The sequence below is a fragment of the Anas acuta genome, chromosome 14, assembly GCF_963932015.1.
Source record: "Anas acuta chromosome 14, bAnaAcu1.1, whole genome shotgun sequence".
Classification (NCBI taxonomy): Eukaryota; Metazoa; Chordata; class Aves; order Anseriformes; family Anatidae; genus Anas; species Anas acuta.
The window spans coordinates 5972625-5998814 of NC_088992.1; the positions used below are offsets into that span (position 1 = coordinate 5972625).

At 57.9% G+C, this 26190-nt stretch overlaps 2 protein-coding genes across 9 annotated transcripts; one reads left to right on the plus strand and one right to left on the minus strand.

Moving 5' to 3' along the window:
- The first annotated feature begins 1931 nt into the window (after positions 1-1931).
- Positions 1932-20857, plus strand: TCOF1 (treacle ribosome biogenesis factor 1). 7 transcript variants are annotated; one of them, XM_068697852.1, is made up of 18 exons: positions 1932-2105; positions 2765-2820; positions 4807-4949; positions 5563-5669; positions 5928-6288; positions 7078-7178; positions 7670-7894; positions 8531-8800; positions 12471-12642; positions 12781-12935; positions 14473-14631; positions 15011-15257; positions 15489-15574; positions 16321-16540; positions 17392-17962; positions 19352-19444; positions 19817-19856; positions 20298-20857. In XM_068697852.1, exons 1-18 carry the CDS (start codon positions 1995-1997, stop codon positions 20316-20318), a joined length of 3138 nt encoding a protein of 1045 aa, XP_068553953.1. In that variant the 5' UTR covers positions 1932-1994; the 3' UTR covers positions 20319-20857. The 7 variants fall into 7 exon arrangements, with proteins under 7 accessions (XP_068553953.1, XP_068553956.1, XP_068553950.1 ...); XM_068697855.1 differs by having other exon boundaries at positions 17392-17952; positions 19344-19444; XM_068697849.1 differs by having other exon boundaries at positions 19817-20857.
- A 613-nt stretch (positions 20858-21470) lies between these two features.
- CD74 (CD74 molecule) lies at positions 21471-25655 on the minus strand. Of its 2 annotated transcripts, XM_068697857.1 has the most exons (9): positions 25498-25655; positions 24067-24242; positions 23763-23854; positions 23611-23673; positions 23332-23427; positions 23110-23200; positions 22409-22597; positions 22106-22177; positions 21471-21946 (listed from the first exon to the last, which is right to left on the minus strand). In XM_068697857.1, exons 1-9 carry the CDS (start codon positions 25566-25568, stop codon positions 21939-21941), a joined length of 858 nt encoding a protein of 285 aa, XP_068553958.1. In that variant the 5' UTR covers positions 25569-25655; the 3' UTR covers positions 21471-21938. The 2 variants fall into 2 exon arrangements, with proteins under 2 accessions (XP_068553958.1, XP_068553959.1); XM_068697858.1 differs by lacking the exon at positions 22409-22597.
- Between the last annotated feature and the right edge of the window lie 535 nt (positions 25656-26190).

Below are 26190 nucleotides of genomic sequence, written 5' to 3' on the forward strand. Positions count from 1 at the left end.
GGGCTCCTCTTTCTGCCCTAGGCATGGGCAGCCCCTCCTGTGCTCAGGGGGCTCCTGTACAGCATGGGGTGTGCAGGGATAGGGGTGCAGGAGGATTGGTCTTGTTTTAAGAATTTATTTATTTTTTTAAATAGAAGAACAAACAGAAAAGGAGGTGTAAAAGCATTGCAGATGGTTCTTGTTCCACGTCAAAGTGGGTCAAAATCTGTTCATCGATAAGCTTGCAGCAGACAGCACCCTTTGTAAATCTCAGGGGCTGCATCTCAACCCAACCCCATTTCCAGAGGTCCTGGCCCATAACATCCCCAGGAAGCACCCTTCAGGGCTTTCTGCCCCGGGATACTCTCCTTACAGGGCTCTTCTCCTCCACTGGAGAGGAGAATTGGGTCTCCAAACCAGGCTGCTGGCTGATCAAGCCTTGCACCTCTGTGTGAGGGTCATCTCGGAGCAAGGGGACAACATCTCGGCCAGCCACGCCGTCACCCTCGCAGGGCTGCAGCTTCCACATTTACCCTGAGCCTCAATGACCATCTGTGCCGGCAGAGGTCACCCCCAGAAAGGACTGGCCAGGTCCGTGCCCCATTTACAGGGGCTGTAAAACCGCCACCTGGCCGCTGGCTTTATGGCTTTGGACGACGCTGGTGTCAAAGAAACTTGGTGCGGGAGCCAGCTGGAGCGGGGCCAGTTTTATATTTAATCTTGCCTATAAATGCAAATAAAGGCTCTGTATTTGGAGTGAGTGACAGGCGCACCGTGGACATTATTAAACCTTCCAAAAATAAACCTCTGCCAAAGTGACGGGAGCCAGATTTTTCCTGGAAAGTATCAGCGCGGGGAAGGGGGGAGCGCTAACGGGGCAGCCCCTCTGCCACGCAGCCGCTCTCCAGCAGCTGCTCCGTGTCAGGGGCTCCTTCTTCTCTTCTCGTTGTTTGCTTGTTTTAGCCCAAAAATGCCTGGGCAGCTCCTCACAGCAGCTTCACCTCCATCCGACAGTAAATCAGCCCGGAGGGCTCAGCTGGGGAGAGCTCTGGGAGCAAGGAAATTTTCCTCACGGCAGGAAAATGCAGCGGGTAGTGCTGCGATAACCAGCGCCCTGCCCGATAACCACCGCCCTGCCCGCACCCCGGTGGTTATCCACTCGTCCTCTTTGCTGGGGGGGTCTGATGGCCTGCTGGGGGCTGGTGGAAGGGGTCACGGCCCCTCCTGGGACACCCCATTTCACATCTGCCCTTAACTGAGCCCCCAGGTGGTTCCTGGGCTATACTCGGCTCTGGTGAGGCCGCACCTCGAGTACTGTGTTCAGTTTTGGGCCCCTCGCTACAAGAAGGACATGGAGGCGCTTGAGCGGGTCCAAAGAAGGGCGACGAAGCTGGTGAGGGGCCTGGAGAACAAGTCCTATGAGGAGCGGCTGAAGGAGCTGGGCTTGTTCAGCCTGGAGAAGAGGAGGCTCAGGGGCGACCTTATTGCTCTCTATACCTTAAAGGAGGCTGTAGCGAGGTGGGGTGGGTCTGTTCTCCCACCTGCCTGGTGACAGGACGAGGGGGAATGGGGGAAAAAAACAGGGTTTTAGGTTGGATGTTGGGAAGAATTTCTTTATTGAGAGGGTTGTGAGGCAGTGGGGTGGGCTGCCCAGGGAGGTGGTGGAGTCACCATCCCTGGGGGTCTTTAAATACATTTATATGTTGAATGTGGAGGTGTTTCAGAGATGTTTAGGTGCTGAACTCAGCGATATGGTTAATGTCCGTGGTGGTGATTCCAGGCCCCTGGGGTCCTGACCCCATCCCCCCGCACTACATTTCCCAGCAAGCCCCGCGCCTCCCCCCACCCCCCTCTCCCCCAGCACTACACTTCCCAGCAGGCACCGCGCCCCCATAGCGCTCCGTACCCCCGAGGACTACATCCCCCGGCAGGCACCGCGGCGGGGGAAGCGGAAGTGACGCGTGGGAGCGCGGCACGCGGCGCCAGGGGGCCTGAGGGGGAGCGAGGGCCGCGCCATGGCGGCGGCGGCGGGCGGGCGGCGGGAGCTGCTGGCCCTCATCCACCAGCACCTGCTGAGGGCTGGGTACGCCAGGGCGGCGCGGGAGCTGCAGGCACAGCTCGGGCAGGTAACGGGGGGGCGGCCGGGGGGGGCTCTGGGAGAGCGGAGGCCTTGGGGGGGGGGCCTGGGCCTGGGGGGGGAGGCCTCAGGGGGAGGCCTCGGGGGGGGGGGGCTGTGGGGAGGGGGCTGGGGGAGGTCTGAGGGGGGAGGTTTATAAAAGGGGGTCTGGGGGGGGGAGGTCTGCAGGGAGAAGCTTGGGGGGGGGGGCTCTGGAGGGGGGGGGCTCTGGGGAGGGGTTTCTGGAAGGGGGGGCTCTGGGGAGGGGTCTGGGGGGGTCGGTGGAGAGGGGGTGTATGGGGGGGGTGTTGGAAGGGGAAGGTCTGGGGGGTGGGGGCTGTAGGAGGGGTCTGGAGGGGGGTGGTATGCAAGGGGAAGCTGGGGGGTCTCTGGGGAAGGGTTTTTGGAGGGGGGGTCTCTGGGAGGATGTTTGTGGGGAGGGGGTTTTGGGGGAGGTCTTGGGGGGCAAGGTCTGGGGGGGTGTCTGTGGAAGGGGGTGTAGAGAGGGGGAGGTCTCTAGGAGATAGCTTGAGGGGAGTTCTGAGGAGGGGTCTCTGGAGGGGGGAGGGTCTCTGGGAGGAGGTCTCGGGGCAGGCAGTGGGTGCTGCCCCCCCACAGGGTGCCCAGGGGGTCCCAACGCCTGACGCTCGCTCTCTGCCCCCCCCCCAGAAGCTGCTGCCTTCCCTGGCCACCTCTCTGGAGGAGATCTTCACCCACTGGGAGAAGTAAGTCAGGAGCAGAGCTGCTGGCGGCCGGCCCGTGCTACACGTGCAGTGATTTGTAGGGGTTTCCCTCCACGTGCTCTCCTCCGAGCCCCTGGTATCGGGCGGGTTGGTTCAGAAGGTGTTTGATAAAGTTTCCCCAGGTTAGGGGTAAGCTTTTACGTACCTCTCAGAAGCTGGAGGTGCTTCTTGGAGGTCGATACCAGAGTGTTGTGGGGGTGTCAGAGGCACGCTGCACTGCCAGGATCTCCCCCCCAGCCCTGTTTCACTTTCTTTTTAAAGCCACGTGCTGTACGGGGAGATCAGCCCCAGCCACGCAGAGAACGTGAGCAGAGGCTGAGGTGTTCAGGGCTCTTACAGGGCCTTAAACCTCGGCTTGGCTCCAGCTGCTGCTTTCACCCTGCCCGTTCAAGCCCCTGCACGCTCAGCCCGATGCCTTCCTGTGCAGTTCTCCCACGGAGCGCCCTGCCTGCAGTGAATCTGCTCCTACCCCGTGCTCTGGGTGCCCGGGTGCAGTGGTGCTGAGCCAGCTGGGGGCTCTGCCTGTGGTGAGGAGCTCTTGTTCTCCTCAGCCTGGCCATTGATGCTGAGCTTACCCTGTGACAGTTGTGCTGGGGGCTGCTGCAACCCCTCCCGTGCATTATTTATTACTTTGAAACCTGGGGGTGGCGGGGCATTCGTGGTGTGTTTGATTCCTCGGTCTCTGGTGGCACTCGTGTCTCGTGGTTCCACCCGTAGTGGTTTGGTTTGTGCAGAATTTGCCCCGCTTAGCCGTGTGGGTGAGCTGTGGTTCTCATTTTTTGTCACTTCAGAGGGTTTTGGCCCCAAAATGCCCAACCTCAGACCCTGTGCCCTGACTTACCCGTCTAACTGAGCCCGACCTCGCTGCTTTCCTGCAGAACTCTTTCGAAGCCAAGCTAACAGTAGGGATTTGCAGTTATTAAGGAGTGGCCTCCCTCCAGGGCTGTGTTTATTGTGCTGGGCGGGCAGGGAAGGTTGCAGAGGTGCCTGGGTGTGGTGGGGAAGCCCAGCACGGGGTGCAGGAAGAGCAGGCAGAGCGCTGCTGGCCTCTGGAGCTCCAAGCTGCTGCCCTCCTGCACCCCGTATTCAGACCCCTGGTTGCACGTGACAAATCCTCACAGCAGCTTCTGTCCCATTACCAGCCACTGCAGAGTCGGGTGTGCTGCCTGCGTGTGTAGCTTGGGTTCCCTGGGTTTTATTAAAATAAAAAAGGGTAATTGGAGTAAAAAAATAAAAGGATAACTGGAGTAGTTAACGGGACTTTGTAACAGCAGATCTGCCTTGGGTCTGGCTTGGCTTAAAACAAACAAGTGGAAGTAGCCCTGCACAGCTGAAACACTCTCCCAGGAAGCACCATCTTTCCTGGTCAGATTGTTAACTGGACTTCTTTTTAAATCAGATCAACAAATAAAATAAGGCAAAAATAACTGGCACAAAAGTGGTTTCTTTGTTTTCTGCCTCTGACAGTTACATGTGTTTAAGGGCTTTTACCAGCTTAGAAATGCTGCACGTGTGAATCACACAGACATGTGCCCAGCCAGTGTTACCCTCCCAATAAAGCTAAGGTTTTACCCGTGCCTTCATTTGAAAAGTAACTTTAGAGAGAACTTTAGCCATGTCATCTGTCCTGCTGGTACAGGTAGGATTCCGAGCCTGGGAGCATCTTTCTCCAGTTTAATGTTTTAATCCAATTAAACAGCTTAGGAGTTTAACGATTGTGGCCTTTCCCTCCCTTTCTTTCACCACATCTGCTCTAGGGCCAGGCACTTCCTTTCATAAACCTGTCTGTAGCCTGACCCTTACCTCCTTTTGGTCTGTGCACCCAAGTTCAAATGGTTTTGCAGCCTTTAGGCTCACGTCTGAATGACACTACCTGTCCTCAGGGTTGAGCCTGGCCTGAGGGTGGATTGAACAAGTGTTCCAACTTGTTCATCGTTCCCCTTTTTGACACACATTCTGTTCCCTCAGAACTCCCTCGAATGCCAGGAGAAGGAAGCTGAGCGATGACGAGGCAGCCATCCCAGAGAAGATCAGAGTTCCTGATCCCGTGAGCAGCTCGGAGAGCTCAGAGAAAGAAGAGGACGAGAAAGAGAAGATAAAACCCGTGAACGGTAGGAGCCTGCCAGCTCCCTGGCAGGGTAGCAGCAGAGGGTTGTGTAAGAGCAGTCCGATTTGCTCTTCAAACGATGGCTATTCCCTCGTGCTCGTATGAAAATAGGACAACAGATTTGTCACCCCCTTCGCGTGTAGCGTTTTTGGAGGAGCACAGATGTCTGCCGAAGCCAGCGAAAATCTGTTAGGATTCGTTGGGAAGGGAAGGAATGGGTGTTGCAGCTGGGGTGAAGCCTTGGGGATCTCACACTGCCCACTGCGGGGCACCTTTTAGCATGTCCCAGCTGGCCAGCAGAGGGTGGCCTGATTTATGGGTGAGGGAGGGGCTTTTTTTCATTGCTCTGGGTAGTTCTGCTACAGCTGATGTGGGAGGCATTGGCTTGTGCAGCCTAACAACAAAAAACCAACATGTATCTGCAGTGTTTTGGCTCAGTCTCATCTGCTGCAGACCAGCCCCTGGCAGTGTGCAGGTCCTGGCCAGTTTCTTGCCTTGGCTGTGGGCAGGACGGGGTGCCAGGAGCAGGGCACCTGCCTGCTGGAGCCCTGCTGCACACCGGGGCTGGTTCTGATGTCAGAGGCTCTGTCCTGATTTCCTGGTGCCTCTCTGTGCAGCAGCCAGCCGTTCCCTGGTCACGAACTCAGCAGTGAGTGCAGAAAGCAGTGAAGATGACGACTCCTCGTCAGAAGAAGAAATGCCAGCTGGAAAAGGAGCAGTTAAGGTAAGAGGCTGCTCGCCTTGGCTTTGAATGCTAACAGTACTCTGAGGCCAGGGCTGGCCCACGTTCTTTGCCCTGTACAGAAGTGTGGGCTGGGGTAGATCCATATTTAAATGGCCCTTCTGTGCTGGTAGAAGCCTTCCTTAGCTGTCTCTTAAGTGTTACAGCTTGCCCAGCTGCAAGGTTGCTGTTTAAGGTTTGTTGTGCCCAGTTTATCCCCTCGTATATCTATGGGCTTCTCATTTATTTTCTTTCCTTTAGGTGCTACCAGCTGTGGAGAGCAGCAAAGCTGCCAACTCGCTGCATTCTCCTCACAAACCCAGTGCTCCAGCGGGCAAAGCAGCGCTGCCCTCTGCTGCAAACAGAACTGTGGGCTTGAATAAGCAGCAGCCCAGTGCACCGGCTGCGTCTCCAGCCAAAGCTGGGCAGAAACAGCCTGCTCCTGGGAAGCCTGCACAGGCTGCAACAGCCGTGAGCAAAGGAGGGCAAAGCAAAGCACCGGTAACAACCAAAGCAGCTGAAAGCTCCAGCTCCAGCAGCAGCAGTGGCAGCAGCAGCTCCTCGTCGGACAGCGAGGAGGAAAAGCAGGCTCCTGCTGCGAAGCCCCCAGCCCCCAAAGTGGGTAAGGAGCCTGCGGGCAGAGCGAGCGCACACGTGCTGCGGCTTTGCTGCAGGTCAGGTGTGAGCCATGCCGTCAGGATGTCGCTTTTTCCCTGCTGGGAAGCTCAGAGCAGTGCTTGCTCCTGGGGAGGCTGCAGGAATGCAAAGCAGGCAGCTCTGGAGCTCTGCTGGATGAATCCAGCATGTTTGCTTCCGCTCTGAGCAGCAGATCCTGTGCTGAGGAGTTTTTTGTGTGCATCTCTGGCAGAATCCAGCACCACAAGGCTGGAGACAAGCGCAGCATATCTGGAGGAGGTGCAGCACTAATCCTGTAGACACTTCTGGCTTTCTAGACAGGAACTTCAGCATCTTCTCTTTTTTCTTTTAAGTCTTTAGGGAAATCTCTTTTACCGCTTTGAAGAGCGCTTGTTTTGGGACTGAGGAATAGATTGCAGAAGCTCTGCAAATTGTCCTGCTCTTGACTCTTTCCCAGAGGAGGTCCAGCAGGGTGTCCCTGCAGGAAGCTGCGTGTGGCTGGGCAGCTCCCCACGGGGTCAGAGTGCCCAGGAAGGGATTTCCCATCTCAGCCTGCACCTGGGGAGCGGTGTTTGTGGCTAAACATTTGTCTGGAGAAGCTGTTCCCAGCAGGCAGCTGATGCTTTTGGCAAGACTGGGCCCTCTTCCCTGCAAATCCCCTTAGCCTCTCTCTGCTGCTTGATTTGTTTTTTCTGACTTCAAAAGCCGCATTAGCATCATGCTCAGGGAGCTCGGCGCGGGCAGCAGCTGTAACAACTCCTTTCTTCTGATGCAGAACTGAAGCAGGCAGCTGGGGCCGCAGAGAGCAGCAGCAGCAGTGAGGAATCAAGCAGTGAGACATCTGAGGAGGAGGAGCTTGCCACTCCAGCAGTCCAGGTAACCTCTCCAACCCAGGGTCCTTGTGCCTAGGAAATCATTTGCTTTCCCTTGAAGGGGAGAGAAGATGCTGCAGAGCTGTAGTCTGAGAACATCTCTTCCCCGGGGTGCGTGAAATGCCCAAATCTAAGCCCATAGAAACGTGCTGCGTGGCTGGGAGCTGCGCTAGCCTCTGCCAGCAGCAACCACTCCGTTCCAGTTCCTCCCAGTGCCTGGAGTGAGGGGGAGACCCTTTGATCTGTAGGAGGCGATTAAGCACAACTCCATAGATGTGACACTCAGGAGGAAGGCAGACAGGGCAGGCAGTCTGTAGAAGAAGCAGCTCGGCTCAGCTGCTCCACAGCCTTTGAGCCTGAACAAGCTTTTCCTGCTCAAACTCAGCACAGAGGCCTTGCATAAAACAGATTCCACGTAGCTGCACCTCTCAGCCAGTTTCTTCTCCCCCGAACCTGTAAGATGTTACCTGCTTCTCCTGTTCTTCCTGTTCCCAGGCAAAACCAGCTGTGAAAGCAGCGCAGGTTAACGCAACGCCTGTGAAAAGCCCACCTGCTGCTGCAGCGCCCGCCAAGAAGAGCGCAGCGAGGCCAACAGCAGTGCCACCGAGCCAGGCCAAGCCCACCCCAACGACGCTTCCTGGGGCCGTGAAGCCTGAGGACAGCTCGGAGAGCAGCGACTCCTCAGACAGTGAAGAGGAGAAACCTCCAGCAGGACCCCAAGTGCGTCTCTCCGAGGCTCTCTCCGTGTTTGCCTCGCCGAGGCTGGGAGTTGCAGCGGGAGGAGGATTTTGTGAACGGATCTCGTGTATAGCAAAGTCATCTCGGGGGTGGGAGGGAAGAGGCGTGAGGGGGAAGGGTGTTTAAAGGCACCTGAATGTCTTTGAGCTTTAATCAAACCTTTAAAAAATAACAAAATCCACCAGTCCTTTTGAATTTAAAAAAAAAATATATATATATCTATGTATATATACACTCAGCAGTTCTTTTCCCATCTGAAGAGGCAAGTTGTCATGGTTGGATTTGCCTCTCAGCTATAAATTGCAATAAATAGCATCTAATTTGGCAAACCGTCGTGCAGCTTAGCTTCCCTCCTGTGGAGAGTGCTGCTCCTTTACCTCACTGGAGGTGACTGTAGTACCAGAAGGCCGATGAGAAGTGTCTGGTCTTATTTTCTCATCTTGGGAAAGTATCCCCAGCCAGCTGGTTGAAAGGATGCCTCGTCTTTCCTGCCAGTTGCTAATCTGTCAGCATTTGCCTTTCCCAGGGGGCTCTGAAATCTTGCCTTGATTACGGTCTGAGGAAATGAATTATGCTAATACGGGATTTGCTTTCTTACACTGCTCTTGTGTTCTCCAGACGAAGCCACCTCCAAAACCCTCCCAGGCCATACCACCCCCCGTGAAAACCACACCAGCAGCATCGCTCACCAGCAAAGCAGCTCCAGCAAAACCCCTTCCTCTGTCCCAAGGGAAGCCAGCCCCAAAACCAGCAGTGCCAAAGCAGGCTAAAACCCTGCCGGGAAGGACTGCTGCTCCCGCAAAGCCTGCTGAAAGCATAAAGCCGGAGGAGAGCACTGACTCCTCGAGCAGCGAAGAGGAGGATCTGCCTGTGCCTGTCAGCCAGAAGGTGGGTGGTACTGCAGGCAGCTCGGTCCCGAGCTTTGGGGTGTGCAAAGCCACTGGGTGCTACCACTGATCAGGTCGGGTTGATGGCTGGATGTGATGGTCTCAAAGGCCTTTTCCATCTTAACTACTTCATGATTCTGTGCTCCTGAGGGTTCTCCAGATCTTTCCTGAGGGGGAAGTTGCAAAAGCTGTTGGAAAATGCAGCAGGCAAGCTCAGCTGAGGACTGGTATCCCAGCAGCAGGAGAATCTGTGTGAGGGGAAGAAAAGCCAAGTGCTTCTCGCCAACCAGTCTGATATCAACTGGTTCGTTCCTCTTGTGCCTTGCCCATCTGAAATGGGCCTTCTGTGAGGGGTCATCAGTGCCATAGTCTTGGCTCTCCTGCAGAGGCTTGTTTTGATCCCTCTCTCTTTTGTTGGACCACCAAATCCCTTTGTGAAAGCATCCTCAGCTGTAAGAGCATCCTCAGGTCCTTTGTGGGGAGACCTGCACTGCCTGGCAGCAGCAGGGCCTTTTGGAAAGTGCTCTGAGAGCAGCGTTTTGGAAATGGCAGCTATTATCTGCCGGGGAGGAAGGGAACCTGGGGGCAGAGCCTCACGTGTCCTTGCAGGGAGGCTCTTTGTCAACACATCCTTACAGTACTGACAGGCAGGAGCCAGAGAGGCTCCGCGTTTTTTGTCTTCCTAGCCTTGGTCTGCCGAGGTGGGTGGAGGGGGACGCATCTCGAACAGTTGGCTCCGTGCTGCTCTCTTCCTGCGTGATTACATGTGAAAATTCAGCTCGGGGTGGCAGGTGCAGCTATTCTGCTAGCTGGACCGGGGGGGCTCATTCTAAATCTCTTGAGGCTCGTCCATCCTAGCAGGGCTGTAGGTGTGGAGCGTGCTAGGGTGGGTTTGTTTTCCCCCAGTGCTGATTTGAAGCTGGCAGCAGCAGGTGACTGTCTTGCAGGGTCTATTTAACCACATGGGCATCTTCCCTCCTGCAGACTGGCTCTTACCCCTCACCAAATGCAGTCAGCGAGGAAGACCTGGTCACTAGGGGAGCTCTTATTTTTACCAAACTGGCCTTTTCTTCCCGTGTTAGCAGCCTACAGGCAGAGACCTCAAGCGAAGGCTGAAGATTAAACCATTAGCTTAGCTGTGTCCACGGTCCTGTCCTCCCAGTCAAACTCTTCTTAGCTCATCCTCACCATCTGCTACTTGGGCATATGCTAACCACTGACTTACTGCATCCTGCAACTTCCTCTGGCTCCTGTGCAAGATCCAAACAGATACAGAGCGTTGGAAGCTGCTTCGTCTTTCCCTGTGGGGGTGGATTAGCACAATTAAAATGAACATCATGCCTAAATTGAACTGCTTAATTGGTATGTTTACCCCTGAAGACTCAGAGAAGTTGACAAGGTGTTTGCATATTTTTGGGGAGGAGGCTGTTGGAGAGGGACAGCGCAGAGTGACCTTAATGATGCTGTGAGCGGCCTTTCTTCTGGAAATGTTAGCTCTGCTCTGCTTCCCCTCTTCTGGACGTGGTGAGCCACAGTTGGCACTCAGGCCCTTCGTGGACAGGCTTCTGTTTCTGCTCAGCAGGACTGGGCACAAGATGCACGTGTTGGGAACCTCTGTCATCCTCCAGCATCCCAGGAGAACCCTCATGGGCCGTGCTGGTAGTTGTGCCTGCAACTTTTTGTCTTGGACCAGAGGGAGAGAGCTAAATCTCCCATGAGACAGTCCCTGCCTCTCTTCTGACTCCTGCTGCTGCTCCTTGCAGGTGGCAGTGACATGTTGTGACACAGCTGAGCTGCTGGCCCCAGCCCTGATGCCCTGGCGGTGCTTCCCCCTGCACGGGCAGCCACAGAGTGTGATCCCTACGTGGCCTGGTGTCGCTGTCCCCTCCTGCCATGCAGCGCTGCATGATGCCAACAGCCCCGGGTGGCAGATGGGTTGTGCAGGAGCTGAGTCATCACTTGTACCGAGCTGCAGGCAGCTCCTGCCTCGGGGGCTGCAGAGGGAGCAGGAAGGATGATTTCCTCTCCAGTTATTTTCCTCTTCTCAGAGTTACTCCAGTACCTGTGACTCGAAGCTGTCACAACCCTCCCCTCCTCTGTCACCCTGCTCCCAGGGTGGAGTTGAAGCCACGCTGCTGGCCCGATCCCGTCTGGAGCCTCGCCATGGGAAGTGGCAGCTGCCTGGCAGGGACCGAGATGAGGTGGATGGAGGGACCTTGGACTCCCTCCAGGAAGATCTGAGGAGTCCCGAGGCTGTAGAAAAGCTCAGGGTGGTTTCTCTGTGGATGCTGTGCTGCTCTTTCTGTGCCAGGATGCTTCTGCACAGCTCTTCCGTAGTTTATCTCTGATCTCTTAACTTAGAAAAGCAAGCAGTCCTCATGCCGTGCAGCCAAGGAGAAGGATAACCCAGTCCTGTTGCTGTGAAGGTCTTAAAAGTGAGTTAGTGGGGCTGGATCTTGGGAGATTTTCCCCTTGCACTGCTTGGGAAGGAGAGGGAGAGCAGCTCATGCATTCGAGTGGACCATTTGAAGTCTCATTTCTGCTTCAACTAGCTCTCTTTCTTCAGCGCTGCAAATCTGGCCTCTCTCCTGGAGATAGTGACTCACTGGTATCAAAACAAAACAGCCGAGCGAGGTTTGCAGCCCCCCCCCCCTCCCCAAGTGCTCGTGGAGGTTTCTGTTTCTCTAAGCAGAGTCAAAATGTGCTTGGCTTGCTCCGCGGGCTGTTCCGTAATGGGATAAACATGCAGATGCTGTTGTCTGTTTGGCGTTTGGCTGGGGGATGATAAACACTGCCCCGGTGGCAGTCCTCGGTGGGGCTGTGCCAGGCAGCATGATAAGATCTGGCCTCCCGGGAGGCTGCTGGGCTGCTGGCCAGGACCAGCCCTCGGATGGACCACGGCTGTCGGGGGGCTTCTGGCCCTCTGCTGCGGGGCTGAGAGCAGGCGTGGGCTCTGCAGCACCACGGGATTGGGAAAAGGGGGTGGCAGGGGCCGTGTGGCAGGGCAGGAATCCGTCCTCCCCTTCTTGCAGCAGCTCCTGGGCCCTCAGATGGCACCGAAGCCGGCTGCTGTCACGTGCGGGGTGGGATGGGGCCTGCCCGCCCTGGCAGAACAGCCCGGAGCTGAGCGATGAGTGGAGTAAACTGAGTGGGCGCAGAGCGCTGCCAGCCTGCAGCATTTCTGCGCCTGGTGCAGCTTCCAGCTCTCACAGGGAGCACTCTCTCTCCCTCTGCTGCTGCTGGCCTTCAGCGGGGTGCAGGAGAGAGGTCTGCAGCCCTCTGCCTAAACCAAAATAGGGGCTGGGAAGTGAGCAGCTCCCCCAGCTCACCCCCAGTTGTGTGCCTGGCGCTGCCGTAGCTGTGGCTGCCTCGTGGTGACGCATTGGCTGCTTGGGAGCCACCTTGCGGCCCGTCCTGGGGCATCTGGGTGTGGATGGTGCTGTGCAAGGCACATCCTAACGGGATTTCTGTGGTGTTTAAGGATTTTTAAGTTCTGCTAAAGGCAGTGACTGAAGCCACTTCCAGTCGTGGCGCTCCTGAGGATGGAGTGAGTGTTGGTCACAGCTGTTAGGGTTAGACAAAACCCAGCTGGAGCTGAAACTGCGCTTAAACCCCTCAAAAACGCCTTTACTAACAACATTTTTCTTTGCCTGTGTTTCTTTTTGGTTAAGAGGTTAACAGAACAGCCTGGGCCCGTTCCCAACCTGAGCCAGGCTAAAGCCGGTGTGCCCGAGAAGGCAGCGGGAAGCACTTTGAAAAGCCCAACCTCAGAGAGCGGGAGCAGCGACTCGTCTGACAGCGAGGAGGAGTCCCCGGTGGCACAGCCGCAGCCTCCGCAGGCTGGTGAGTCTCTGGTAGTGGCCGGGATCCCTCACATCCATCTCCGTGCTTTCCTCTTCTGCCCTGCACGTGGAGCTGCCCAACCTGTCAGTGAGAGCAACCTCTGCTTGTGCTGACGATCTGTTTTTCTTCCCCCTGCAGCAAAAACCAACGCCGTGCCCCAGCCAATGAGCGTGAGGAAGGCCCCAGCTCCCACGCCAGCCCCGCTGCCAGCCCCAGCCCCTCCTCCTGCGGACAGCAGCGATGATTCCAGCGAGGAGTCGGACTCGGATGAGGAAGTGGTTCCCCCCACGCAGGTAAAGAGCTGCCGACCCGCCGGGTGGGGCTCTCGGGAGGTAGCACAGGAGGCAGCAGTCGGGTGGGTGACAGGGAACCTCCTGTCAGCTGGAGGAGGGTTTTTTGGCAGCACCCCCGGGTCTCAGTGACCCCTTCTCTGCATGCACGTGTCAGCAAGCTTGCTGCTGTCTGTGAGAGCGGCAGAGGGTGTGAATATTTTGGCAGGAAGGTGACTGGTTGTGCAAGCCTCAGCCTAGGCCTCCTCTGTCCCCTTGGCCCTACTTGAGGGAGTTAAGCACGCTGGAAAAGAAGTCAAAAACCTCTCAGGCGGAATTTTCCATGGGCAGGGGAGCTCTGAGACAACCCACCTGCTGGTTCCTCCAGCAGCTGGAGCTCTCTGGACTCCTGCTGACCAAACCTCGGGAGGCTGGAAGGAGCTCTCCTGAAGTGGCACGGCAGTTGTGCTGCCCTGCAGCCAGAGGAGAAGGCAGACCACTACTTTAGAGAGTGGAGGTGACCCCGTATCCACACAGAAGACACTCCTGAGTGGGTGTGGAGCTGACCCCAGCTTTGTAATTGGGTCTAGGGCCTGAGCTGCCTCTGTGTGAAGCCAGTTTGTGTGTCCCTGCAGCTCTGCTGTAGTTTGAGCCCAAGAAAAAAGCATGAGAAAGCCTTGACTGAGGAGCGTGGCTGCCATTCCTACATGGTGGGGGCTTGGCTGCGCTGCAGGGGCTGGTGCCATGAGCCAAGTGCACTTCTTGTCCTGCACACGCCTGCACACATGCGTCCCCTTTCTGGCCAGTACCCTTGCTGGGAGAGAGGGATTACGTGCGTTGAAGGAAACCCTTCCCCGTGTTGGCCCAGCTCTAGGACCAATGGAAAGGCTGCCTCTTCCCCAGCTGGTGGGAAGGCAGCCAGCCTAAGAAGTCCTTGCTTAAAGCTTGTTTAAAATACCAAGACTATAAACTAACGCAGTTGCTATAACTCGAGTTCTGTGCAGGACGGTGGAGAGCTCGCGTCAGGTTGGCGGCTCTCCGTCTTGTGGAGCGCTGCCTGCCTTCCTGAAGGCCAGATGTTGCGTGAGAAATGTCAGCCCACCAAGGCCCAGCTCCTCAGAGATGAGGAGGGCTGCCTGCTAAGCCTCGTTTGTAACACGGAGCAGGAGGCTGAGCGCTCCCTCGTTGTTCCTGCTCCCTCCTCTGCTGGCATTTGTGTCAGTGTCTGAGTTCTGTGCCCCTGGCTCTTCTATTTTTAACCCCTCTTACGTTTAGTTGGCTCCAAGTGTGAGGAAACACAACTGCTTCTTGTTAATTTGCTCTCTAATCCGTGGCTTGTTTGAGGACCCGAAGGCACGTTTGCCCTGTAGTTGGTGTCCTTGCTTTGTGTCTGTAGCCAGCTAACCCTCAACGTGTGATATAGTAAAGGGAAAAAAATCTGAGCATTAGGGCTGTGCTGAAGATGATGGAAGGGCTCAGGAGCTAGCGGTGGATTGCTGTGTGTTTCTCTTTTTCCCTCCGAGTAACGCTCTGTCCTGATTTTCTCTCCCATCTATTTCAGAGCCTGTCCCAGCAGAACATCAGACCAAGCACAGCTTCCAGCACAGCGGCTGCCAAGGCTGTTGCCCCGTCCCCTTCTGGGAAGGGGACAAAAACGCCTGCTGTCCCTCTGCTGTGCAGAGTGCCTGAGAGCTCGGGGAGCAGCACGGTGCTGGGAGAGGTAACGGCAGGGGAGATGAATGTGGGGAGCTCCCCTGGGGAGAGGTGGGCGGATGGGGTGGGTGTGCTGGAGCCTGAGGCTGGAGCCGCGTCCCCTGCTGTGGGAGCTTGTTCAGGGAGGAGATGGGGGAGCAGGGACTGCTCTGTTTTTCAACCACTGTTATCACACTGCAAGGAGTTGGGAGCTGTCTGCTTGCCCACAGCTCCCTGCTTCACCTGTGGGTCTGGGCGAAATGGGGTTTTCTGCGCCCTGTGTGAGAGCTTTTGGGCTATCTTTGACATGATATGGGACTGAAAGAGGGCTGAGGTGGTCCGAGCCCAGCTGCTCTGGGCTGCTTCGTGCAGCTCCCTGGCAATGCATTCCATCTTCCTCTCCTTAGGCCCTTCCTCCTCCTTGCCTAAAGCAGACGGCCTCCCCAGGGAAAGCTCCTGCAGCCAACGCTGCTGCCCCGCAGCCTCCTCCAGTGCTGAGGAGCCCCACGGACAAGTCGAAGAAGCCAGGCCTGCAGCCAGCACAGGACTCCAGGCTGAGCCAGGCTGCGCCCCCCAGCAAGGCAGAGGAGAGCTCGGACAGCAGCAGCTCCTCTGACAGCGAGGAGGAGACGCCCAAGCAGCCCCCTAAACCCGGTCAGTTCTCCCAGAGTGATGCTCTCAGTGCTGCTGGGCAGGCTGGGGTGGGACAGCTGGGAGGTGTCACCTTCATGTCACAGCTGGAGCGCAGTTTCTTTCTCTCCAGCTGTGCCGAGTGCTCCCCTTTAGAGGCAGAAGCCTCGTGGTGGCAGTCCCTGTGCACTGGGTAACTGAACTCAGCCCCACATGGCAGGGGAAGGTTTAACGGGGTGAACTCTGCTCCTCCAGCAGGCATGCTGCAGAAAGCAAGAGGGACTGAGCCAGGCCACAGCTCTTCCTCAGACTCCAGCGAGGAAGAGGAGGCAGTGTCACAGGTACGGGCAGACTGGGGTCCTCTCCTGTCTCACCACTGACTCCTGGGTAGAAGGGAGAGGGCTGAGCGAGTTCTCAGCCAGAGCAAATGGGTGCTGAGTGGGTTTGCCAGCAGGGGAGTGGGGGCTCCCTGCTGCAGCGCTGTGAGTAAGGCCGTTTGATGTGGGAAGAAGCAGCTCTCTGAATCTGGAATGCTTCCCCGGGCAGCCAGGCCTCGTGCTGAGGGCTCGTGGCACCTTCCCCTGCAGGAGGGGATGGAGGAGGTGGTGCCGTGCAAGGGTTAAAACAGAAGAGCTGGCGCGCGGTGCCAATAGCTGCAGGATTTTTCCCCCCTTTTATTTGTAACTTAACCCGTGTCCAAGCCATTAAATTCTCTTTGTAAGTAACGTGCAGGGCGTGCAGCACATCTGCAGTGCATTAGCTGTGCGTGGGTGCCCGCTAATGGCCAGGAGCCTCCCCCGTGGCTGCTTTGCTGGGCGAGAACAAAGGAAAAGACCCTGTCACTGTCAGCTCTGGCTGCTGCAACCTCAGACAGGGTCTGGCAGTGCTGCCCCCTCTCCTGGCAGCCCGGCCTTGCCGTGGCCTGTCTGCAGGGCTGGCTGAACCCTGTAGGATGGCTCTGCAGGTGGCCAAAGGGGGCTCTTTGCTTGGGGTGCGGGGGCAGTAGCAGAAAAGGCAGGTGTGTGTGCCCGGTGGGAGGGAGGCTGCCCTGCTACGACTCCTCCTCAGCGTGTCTGTGCTGTTTCAGTCCCTCCTCGCAGGCTATCCGGGCCCCTCCAGCACCCCGGCAGCACCTCAGGCACCAAAGACAGCTCCCCCCCAGCCTGTGAGCAAAGCAGGGCAACGAAAAGCAGCCGTGCCTGCCGCTAATTCCCTCGCCAAGGTCCCTGTGAGAGCAGCCCCAGCTGACAGCGACAGCAGCGACTCGGAAACAGACGTGGAGCAGGTGTCTGCAAACCACAGAGCAGGTGGGTCCCTTGGCAGAGCCCGGAATCTGCTTGGCCCGGGAGTAAAGCTGTGCTGGCACGGCCGTGTGACACTGGGACAGGGGCCTGCTCCCATTGCAGCTCTGCTGCAGAGCACAGCGTGGAGTGCTGCTGCCGTCTGCTGGCTCTCCCTGGCCACGGCGCTGTCATCTCCTCCCCGAGCTCCCCTCCTGCGCTGGCTGCGTCGCGAGAGCGTGCTCTGCGCTCCTGCTGCTCTGTGTCCCTGCCTTTTCCAAGCTCTGCTTTGACTGTGGTAATTAAAGCAGGAAGCAGGCAGGGCTCTCGCTGAAAACTTAAGTGCATTGCTGTGCTGTGCTGGGGAGGGCTTGTAGGGAAGGTTCAAATGCTGCCTGGAGAGCATCCCTGCAGTGCCAGCACCCCTGGGGTCTTTCTGGGCACTGCTTCTGGAGGGCAGAGGAGGTAAGCGAGCAGGAAGACCTGCAGAGAAGCAAAACATCGTGCCATTTCCCTGCCTCCCAGTTTGGTTTGCTGCACCCCTTCCACCTCGGGGAGCCCCCGACTGGCTGGCTGCGGTGTTCTGGGACGGAGCGCTCTGTGCTCGCCCTTCTGCTGCTGCTGTTCCCCCTGCCCTGGTCCCAGCTCTCCTGGGATGTGGCCAGGCTGTTGGGGCTGTTGTAAGCCACTTCCCAAAAATCTGATGGCAGGCTAAGGCATCTTTCTCCAGCCTTTTGGTAAGGGATGGCCAGCAGATCGGTGCTTTTGGGGAAAGAACCGGGTATTCCTCCGCAAATGCATGTTTTCCTTCTCTGCTGACTGCATTCTGTGCAATGAATGCTCCCAAAGTTATCTCTCTCTTATCACTGTTCCTGCAGAAACCAACCCCACTCCAGGACAGGAAGCCCCAGGAGCCTCCAACAAAGAGAAGGCAGCGGGAAAAATGGAGCCAGGTTATACCAACCTCAAACCTTCCCCGGTCAAGAAAGCCCTGGCTGTGAAAGAGAACGATGTCGGGGCAAAAGGGACGCCTGTGACCCCCGTGCCAGGCACGCTGCTCTCCGTCCCACAGGCAGAGGATTCGAGCTCGGGGAGCGAAAGTGACGCCGTAGCTGCCAAAATTCCAGCACTGCAAACGTTGGGAGGGCCAGAAGAGAAAAAGAAGAAGAAAAAGGAGAAAAAAGAAAAGAAGGAAAAGAAGAAAGCTTCCTCTGCGGCAGGCAAGGCTGTAAAAACATCAAAGAGCAAAGACAAAGAGAACAAGAAGCAGAAAGCATCGCAGAAGCGGAAACTGCCAGGAGATGAAGGGGCCGTTGGGCAGCCAAAGGAAAAGAAGCGGAAAGAACAAGCTAATGAAGAAGTACCCAAAAAGAAGAAGAAGAAAGCTGATGACCTGGGGAAGCAGACAGGCAGCAAGGAGAAGAAAAAAACAAGTAAAAGTGAGTACCTGTGTGCTGTCGCCTGGGGCTGCGTTTGCAGCATGGTTTGTGCAGCTGTTGCGTGTTCAGCCTCTGGTGCAGGACCTTGTAAGCAGCACCCACCTTGTAATTAGCTTCGTCTGCTTCCCTCCTGGCCCCCCAAAGCCAATGCCAGGTCCCTCACTCCCCACTCCACTGAATTTTCTGCACTTTTGGCACCGGGTCACGTTGGCAGGGAGCAAGCTGGGCACTCCTGTCCCACATCCAGCCTGGTAGGAACTGCAGCAGGTCCTTACTGATCCTTGCAGGGCGAGCTGATGTCCCAGTGTGTCTTCTGGGGCATGACCTGTCCCACCAGGCCATTTTCCTTTCCTGGCCTTTACCAGGGCTGGCAGAAGCTGGAATCAAGCCTGCGCTGAACCTCCTGAGGCCTCTCTGCCTCCACCTGCAGCCCACCGGGCTCGGGGAGAGTTCTCACCAGGTGTAAGCCACCAGACCTCGAAGCTGTTCTCTGCCTGCTCTGCCAGCGATGCAGAACAGCTCTGATAAACCAGCCCCGGCCCCTCTGACGTGCACTGAGAGTGAAGGGGAACCGTGGCAGGTTGCTGTTACCTCCCGAGGGACTGACTTGCTCCGAGCAGGGCAGAGGAAGCCCCCTGTCTGTATGCACGGGGCTTTGTGTTGGAGCTGCCTAAAAGTGAGTGGCTCAGCCAGGAGATCTGGCTCGGGGTTGTTTCTGCTGCTTTTAAACCCTTGGAGAAAGGGGAAGGCAGCAGCCTCCTGCTTATTACTCCCAGTTAAGCATTTCCTGCCTCTCCTGCCTGTGTCTCTGATGCAGTTTGCTGCCCTAACGCAGTGACCTTTTTTTTTTGTTTGTTTTTCCCATTGCAGTACAGCCTGCATTTGCAAATCCTATCTGGTTCGGTGCTAGCTGCTGCGGGCTGCTTCCTTCCTTATGAGAGACAGAGAGAGAAGATGGAAGGGGTGGGCCAGATCTAGGATTCCTGCTCTGTCCTCCTTCTTTTTGGAGGAGGCAGACCTGTCCGTCAGCCCTCGTGGAGGTGCACAGAGCTGCCCTGCAGCCTCTTGGCTGTGCTGAGCTGTGTCCATCTGCTGGTAGCTCCCTGTGCTCTGCTTTCTGGCACGTGCCCAGCATCCAGAGCTGAGTAGTTCCTTGGCAGCAGGAGGTGGGAAGAGAGAGGCAGCCTGCTGAATTCTGCGTGGTGGGATTAAAGTACCCTGGCCCAAGGGTACTGGGGAAACAGGCCTGGGCTCTGCCCTCGCCCCGAGGTACTGCTGGGGTTTGGATGTGACCAGAAACACACCAGGGACATCCCCCTCTCAGCAGAGAGCTCCCGCCGTTCCGTGTCCCCTCTCGGAGCTCCCAGCTGACTTTTGTTTCCCTCTCCCAGAAAAAAAGAGTGGGAAAGAAAAGAAGAGCAAAAAGGGGTCTGCAGAAGGGGAGCTGCCAGCAGACGGCTCTGCTGACGTTCAGAAGAAGAAGAAGAAGAAGGTAGGTGAAACACCCAGGCTGGGGCAGCGTGGGGCAGAGCTGCTCTGAGGAGGGCTTGTGACGCTTCTGCCTGGCATGCGTGAGGCTGGAGAGAAGCAGAGCCGTGTCCTGGCCTCCTGTCGGTACGGGGTGGCTGCAGTTACTTGTATCTAGGTGTTTTCAGCAGAAAGGGGAACTCCTGAGGGCTTTTGGGGCCGTTCCATCCCATCCCAAGGGCTAGGAGAGGGGGCAGAGGGAGGCAAAGGGGTGTTCCTTGTTCCGGCTGTGTCCCTGTAGAGCTGTGAGCTGAGGATTTTGGCTCATGGCTCTGCCTGGCCCTTTATTTGTGGTGCGGGCAGTACTGATTTGTCTCCCACCCTTTCCTTTTTTCAGAAGAAGAAAACATCCGAGCCTGAAGGCATGTTGTGAGAAGGTACATGGCCCGGGGGAGCTCTCAGTCGGTCCCTCTGAGCGGCGGTAACCTTGGCCAAATTCAGTCCTCCTGGGCCAGCCTTGGGAAGACAGTGTGCCCCCTGAGCACCCTCTGTGAGCCCAGCCGGCCCTATGCTAGAGAGCCAGGGAGCGGAGCAGTGTCAGGAAAGCCACGTAGAAGTGTGCTGGCCTCTGGATGTGCTTGACCTCGTCTCTAGCTGCTGAGAACTAAGCGGACGTCCAGCCGAGGCGTTGCTGTCCCCTGTCACCAGCCTCGCGGTGTCCGCGCTGACCACAGGGAGCTTGGCAGAGCGATGTGGATCAGCTGGCGAAGCTCTGGCCGGCTGCAAGTGGACCAGATGGATCTGCCCTGGCTCTGCTCAGCTGTAAGGCTGTTCCTCTCCTTCCCCATCCCTAACTCTTTTAAATCCTCTCCCCAAAGGTACCGCGGCCCTGTGATTAAGGATTTATGGGTGAAGATCAAACAGAAGAGCGGACAGGAAGCTCATCGGGAGAATTCCGACTTTTTTTTTTTTTAAACAATAATTTATAACTTCTTTTAACTGTGACTTTTAGAGCAGAGCAGTGTAACTTTCTGCCTCCTCCTGTCCTGCTGGGGCCCAGAGCTGCGTTTATTGCCCTCCCCAGCTGCACCAGAACTGCTCCGAGGGAGGCAGTTTGACCAGAGAAGACCCAGCTCGTGTAGGCTGCTTCCCTCCTGGTTGACACCCGGCCATCTCTTTCTCCTCACAGAGCTCTATTTTTAAGAGAAGAAACTTTTACTCTCTCTTTTTCCCTTCCATGACTCGTGGTGTCAGTCCTTTTGCTGCCCATGGAAGAGAGCTGTTTCGGTTTAGTTTTTATTCTAACCCTGCTGGGAATGGTTATCGTGTCCCGGGAGTTGCACTGAGCAGCTGTTTCCAGCAGCTGTTCTCAGCCAAGGCTGCATATGTATATTTTTTTCCTTTTTTTATGGAATACAAAATAAAAGGAACGGTCAGACTTGGCTTCGGGTGTGTTTGAGGGAAGAGGTGCGAGGAGCCCTTTGGTGGGGGGGCAACCCTGTGGGGTTTTGGAGGTGGGGAAGGAAGGACCAGCCCCCTCCTGCTCCTTCCCAGGCCGTGCAGGCTGGCTGTGGGCTCTGCTGGCTGCCACCCTCAGCACGTGTGAGGTGTGGGCACAGCAGGGAGCTCTCCTTGCACCCCTTTTAACCCCCCCCAAATGCCTTTGAAGGTGATTTCAGCCTCCAGAGCTGGGCATGGGCCACTGGACAAGTGGGGTAAGGAACATGGTGTGTACCAGTGTGCCCGCAGGGGCCCTGCAGTTTTCTTTTCCTGAAGTCTTCGTTAGGGCAAGGACCCAGCTCTGGGGCTGCTTGCTTCTGAGGCTTTCTTATTCAAAAGTTTATTTGAAATAATTAGCTTGTGACATCGTTTATCAAGGAAGTATCAGATCGGTCAGGAAGATTAAAAGCCCCTCTGCCTCCAGGCCTGAAGTTGAAGCTGAAGGTAAGCACCTATCCCTACAAAACTGAGTATTAAAAAATAAAACACGAGAAATAGGAAGCTTTAGTAGAGCCCCTACCTACAGACTTTAGTTAAGAAGCTGGTGGAGGTGGTTTTGCTGCGTTTAATGTTTGTTCAGGCTAAGAAAGCAGGCGTTAGTGGCTCGATCTTCAGCAGGAGCAATCACAGAGCCTGGGCTGGGGGAGAAGTGCCCTGGGGGCCAGGCACAGGGCTGGGAACCAGCTGGTGTCCTTCACACAACGCCCTCACTGCAGCTCGTACCCCATCAGCGACAGGGGAAGGGACTGGGGGTCTGCTGCGGCTGAAAATGCTTCCAGCCTGCTCCACCTCCAGTTTTAGGAAACGTTTCCTCTGTGGCATTTATCCTGGGGACAGCCCCAGCCAACTCTCATCGACCCCAGGCCAGGCCCTGGAGCAGGGGAGGGTAAGTGATCACGGGGAAGGAGTGCCCGGGGGTGTTTGGGAAAGCGAGGGAAGAGCAGAAAGGGGATAGAGCAAAAAAAAAAAACCCGAGCTGGAGTGCTGAAAGCCGTGTGGGCAGCTGCAGGTGTCCTCTTCTACTTGGCTGCTGGGAGAGAAAGAGAAGGGAGGGATCAGCACTGAGCCCTCTCTGCCCCTTTTATCCCCACGGTGCCCCCCAGCAGCGCAGGACCCCCCGAAACCCAGACCTGTGTCCCCATCCCCTCCCATACCCGTATCCCCGAAGCCCACCCCTTTTTCTCACCTTTCTCAGCGCCCAGCTTGAGCATGTCCACCCCGGAGAAGATCATCTCGTCGGGCTCCGTCAGCGCGGCCCCTGCAGGGGGGGGACAGCAGCAGCTCAGCGTGGAGCCCCCACGGCCTCACCCAGCACCCTGGGGGCTCGGCAGCACGGCGCACGGGGCTTTAATTGTATTTTGGGGAAGATTCATGCAATTCCTCAGCTCCTGGGGCACCAGGAGTTGAGGGGACGGGTGCCAGCCCCGTGCTCTCCCTGGCTGCCTCTCCCTGACCGTGAGCTGGGCACGCTGCTCGCCCCGCCACCTACCCGAGCAGTCCAGCTCTCCCCGGGTGGCCGTGCCCTCAATCTTGGTGCCGTTTTTGTAGCAGCACCAGCAGTAGCCCGTGCCGGCGTGGCACTGCTTGGGCAGGTAGTCCCCGTTCTCATCGCACTCGGGGCGGAAGCGACCCGGATGGACACCACCGAAATTGGCCTCTGCCTGGCACTTAGTTTGCACTAGGGCAATAAAAAAAAAGACAGGAGAGGCCGTGAGCTGCTCCCTCGGGCTCTGCTACCCCCCAGGAGCCCAAAGGGCTGCAGCAGGGGGCAGGCAGCGGGGCGAGCCCATTTGGGGAAGCAGCAGCACTCGGGAGCGTGGCCTCGCTGGGATTTCCCCAAGGAAACCCGTTTCCCCTGGTGGGAGCAAGCACCGTGACCCTGCCTCCTCATCTAGAAGCAGCTAATTAATTTTAGAGATCCGCCTTGAGCAGCTAATTAACTTCAGCGAGCTCCCTGAAGCAGCTAATTAATTTTACCCCCCCCAGTGATCCCCCTGAAGCCCCGGGGTAACCAAACCCCGAGGGGTCCGGGCGCTGCTCTGGCTTTTCAGCCTTGCTTTTTCTCCCCAAGGGCCTCCAAAGGGAGGCTGACCACAGGAGGAAGAGGTCAGGAGGCAGGGGACAGGGGGTGCAGCTGCCTTTGGGGTCAGCCCTAACCCCCCACAAGCTCAGGGCCCCCACCCTGGTTACCTTTCTCCGCCGGGATGGCTTTACGCTCGTCCGGCTTGGGGCTTTTGGCCATCTCGAACAGCAGCCACTTGTGCATCCAGGACTCGAAGGACTGTGGAGGGGAGAGCAGCGTTAACTGGGGGCTGCCCAGGGTCCCCAGCCCCGGTACCAGCAGGATTTATGCTGCCCCCCCCCAGGCCATGGCAGCGAGGGAAGGGCAGGAGGACAGAGGCCGGCACCAACCTTCCAGTCCGCGTCGGTCATGGTCTTCTTCAGGCTCTTGAGGTTGCCCAGCAGGCTGTCCTTCAGCTCCGGGAACATCTTCTTCGGGTCTGCCTGCTGCAGAGGGCGCACGGGGTGAGACAGAGGGAGGAGGACGTGGGGATGGGGTGGGAGGAAGCCCGGCTTCCATCACCAAACCCAGGAGCTCCAGGAGCCCAAGGAAAACCCAGTCCCAGCCAGCAGAGCTCATTGTCTCATCGCCTCATCGTGGGGCTCGGTGGAGCTCCTGGGGGAGCTTACCAGCAGCAGGTGCCTGACTTGGTCCTCGGTCTTGTTGCTGGGGGGCCCCATGTCCTTCACGGGCTGGGGAAGGGAAGCAGAGGTGGGGGTGAGCACCAGGGAGGGCTCTGAGCCCCGCACAGTTTGGGGCATGTGGCCGCAGCGTGGCTTACCGTGTCATCTAGGGAGGGGGCGAGAGGCAGGACCCTCATGGCCAGGGGGGTGTTCACCATCGACATCTTCATGTTGCCGGCGGACTTGCTGCCTGCCAAGGGGGGAGCGGTGTGAGGAGCAGGGCACAGCCCCTCGCTGGGACCCCCCCGTTTTAATCCCCTGGCTCCAGGTGGTCCTAGGGCAATCCCCACACCCCCGGGGACCACCAAGCCCTCGCTGTCTCCTGGCTTTGGTGGCAGAGCAGGACCCGGTGCCTCTCCCCGTGCCCCCCCCCATCACGGCGATGCCCCGGGGGGTACTGACTCTTGGGCAGCTTGCGCTGCAACGCCTCCAGCTGCAGGTTTTGGGAGGTCCTGGTCAGCTTGCTGATCTGCCCGCTCTGCTGGTACACGAAGTAGATGGTGACGGCCTGGCCGGCGATCAGCAGGGCCACCAGGATGGACAGCGTGGACAGGGCGGCTCTGCGCCCGAAGGCAGACCTGCGGGACACACGGGGGGGGGACCCGGTCACGATCGCGGTGCGCATTGCCAAATCCCTTCCCAATGCCCAATGGAGGAGCCCTGTGGTTCCCACTGTCCCCAAACCATCCCCAAATCCTGCTCCGAGGAGCTCGCTGGCACCCAGACAAATGCAACCCCCCCCCCAGGTGCTGCACGAGCGATTTGGCTGCGCTCGGGTGGCCGCCGCGCACCGGGAACTGAAACCGAGGTGGGGACACGTGGGGGCTGCCATGGGGCTGGGGTGTCTGGGGTACAGCCCTACGTGGGGTGGTGAGGCCGCCCGAAGCCTGGCTGGTCCCCGGGGTCAGAAAACACGCCCTGATTTATTTATTAATTAGTACAAAAATTGGAGAGAGCAGAGGAGCGAAGCCCCCGCTCTCCGCAGCCTGGACGCGTGCCCGGGGTGCGGTGTTGGGATCGCGCACAGAAGCCAAAAAAAAGGCAAAAAAAAGGCAGAAAATGTCTACGTGGCCTGGCCCCGAGCCCTTCTGGACCATGTCCTGCCCCAGGGAGCCGCCCGTGCCCTGCGGGGTGCAGCACCCAAGGGTGCTCCCTGCACATGTTGAGATCTGGCCCCGCTGCCAGGCTGTCTGCCTGGTGACCGATGATGTCACTGCTCCTGGATTTTTCATTGGCTGGGGGTGTTAAATTGGGGGGGCAAGGAGGTTGGGGGGGGGCTGGCTGGGGCATGGCGGTGGCCCCATGGGGCTGTGGGGCCATGCTGTGCCCTCGTCCGCCCTATAACCAGAGGGGAACCTGCCCGCCCCTATAACGGGGATGGGAACCTGCCCCACAGCCAGGACAGGACCCCCCCTCACCCCACAGCCTGGACAGGACCCCCCCCTCACCCCACAGCCACGCCGTGCCCCCCCCAAACCCCACAACCAGCACATGAAGCTCTCGGCCCCATAACCACGCCATGCCCAAAGCCACCACGCAGCCACGCCATGACCCCACTGCCCCACCGCCACACCGTGAACCCACCCACCCCATACCCACCCCATACCCCAATCACCCCAAAAAACCCTCCGCGACCCCCCCTCGGCCCCCAATCCTCCCCCACCCCATAACCACACCACGCTGCTCCATATCCATGCCGCGACCCCTTCCACCCCATGGCCACGCCGCAGCCGCCTTCGCTCAGCCTCACCCCATTTAGCCCCCCAGCGTGACCCCAACTGCCCCACAGCCCCTCTGTCCCCCCGTGCCCCCCCTCTGGGACCCCCCCAGCACCTTTGGGTGTCCCCCATGGGGACCACCCCACTGCCGCGGTCGGAGATGAGGTCCCGCTGCTCCTCGGCCATGGCTGCACCGTCGGCACCGAACCCAAACCCGATGGGGAAATGAGAACCCTGGGGGGGGCCAGGGCTGGAAATACCCCCCCAGGGCACCCCCCCACTGCCACCCCCGGCGGGGGGGGGGCAGGAAAAAAAAAGCCCCATTGGCTGCTGGCACCCGCATCAGCTGTTGCCAGGCAGAGCTTTGCTCGGAAGGTCTCTGGTCCAGAGATGATGCCGGGTCCCGTCCCGTATATTGCAGCTGGGTGCAATCCCAAATATCTCGCTCCCATCCCAAATATCTCACTGCCACCACGTCGGGCATCGCCCCCAGTCCCACTGCCATGCTGTGACACCCGGCACAGCACCACGGGGCTCTGGGGTCCCCAGGGGTAGGGGATGGGGTGTGGGGTACAGGGTATAGGATGGGGAAAATGGGATGTGGGGTGCGTTGGGGAGGGCTCCCAGCCACCAAAGGGGCTGAGGGGCACCGTTTAATGAGCTGCCGGGTGTTCCCAAGCCCTCACACCCTGCCTGCGGTGGGTTTGGGGTGCCCATGAGCAGCCCCCACCCCACAGCCCCCACCCCAAAGCAAGGAAGGACGAGCAGCCCCACAAATTGGACCCCACACACCACAATGGGGCCGTGC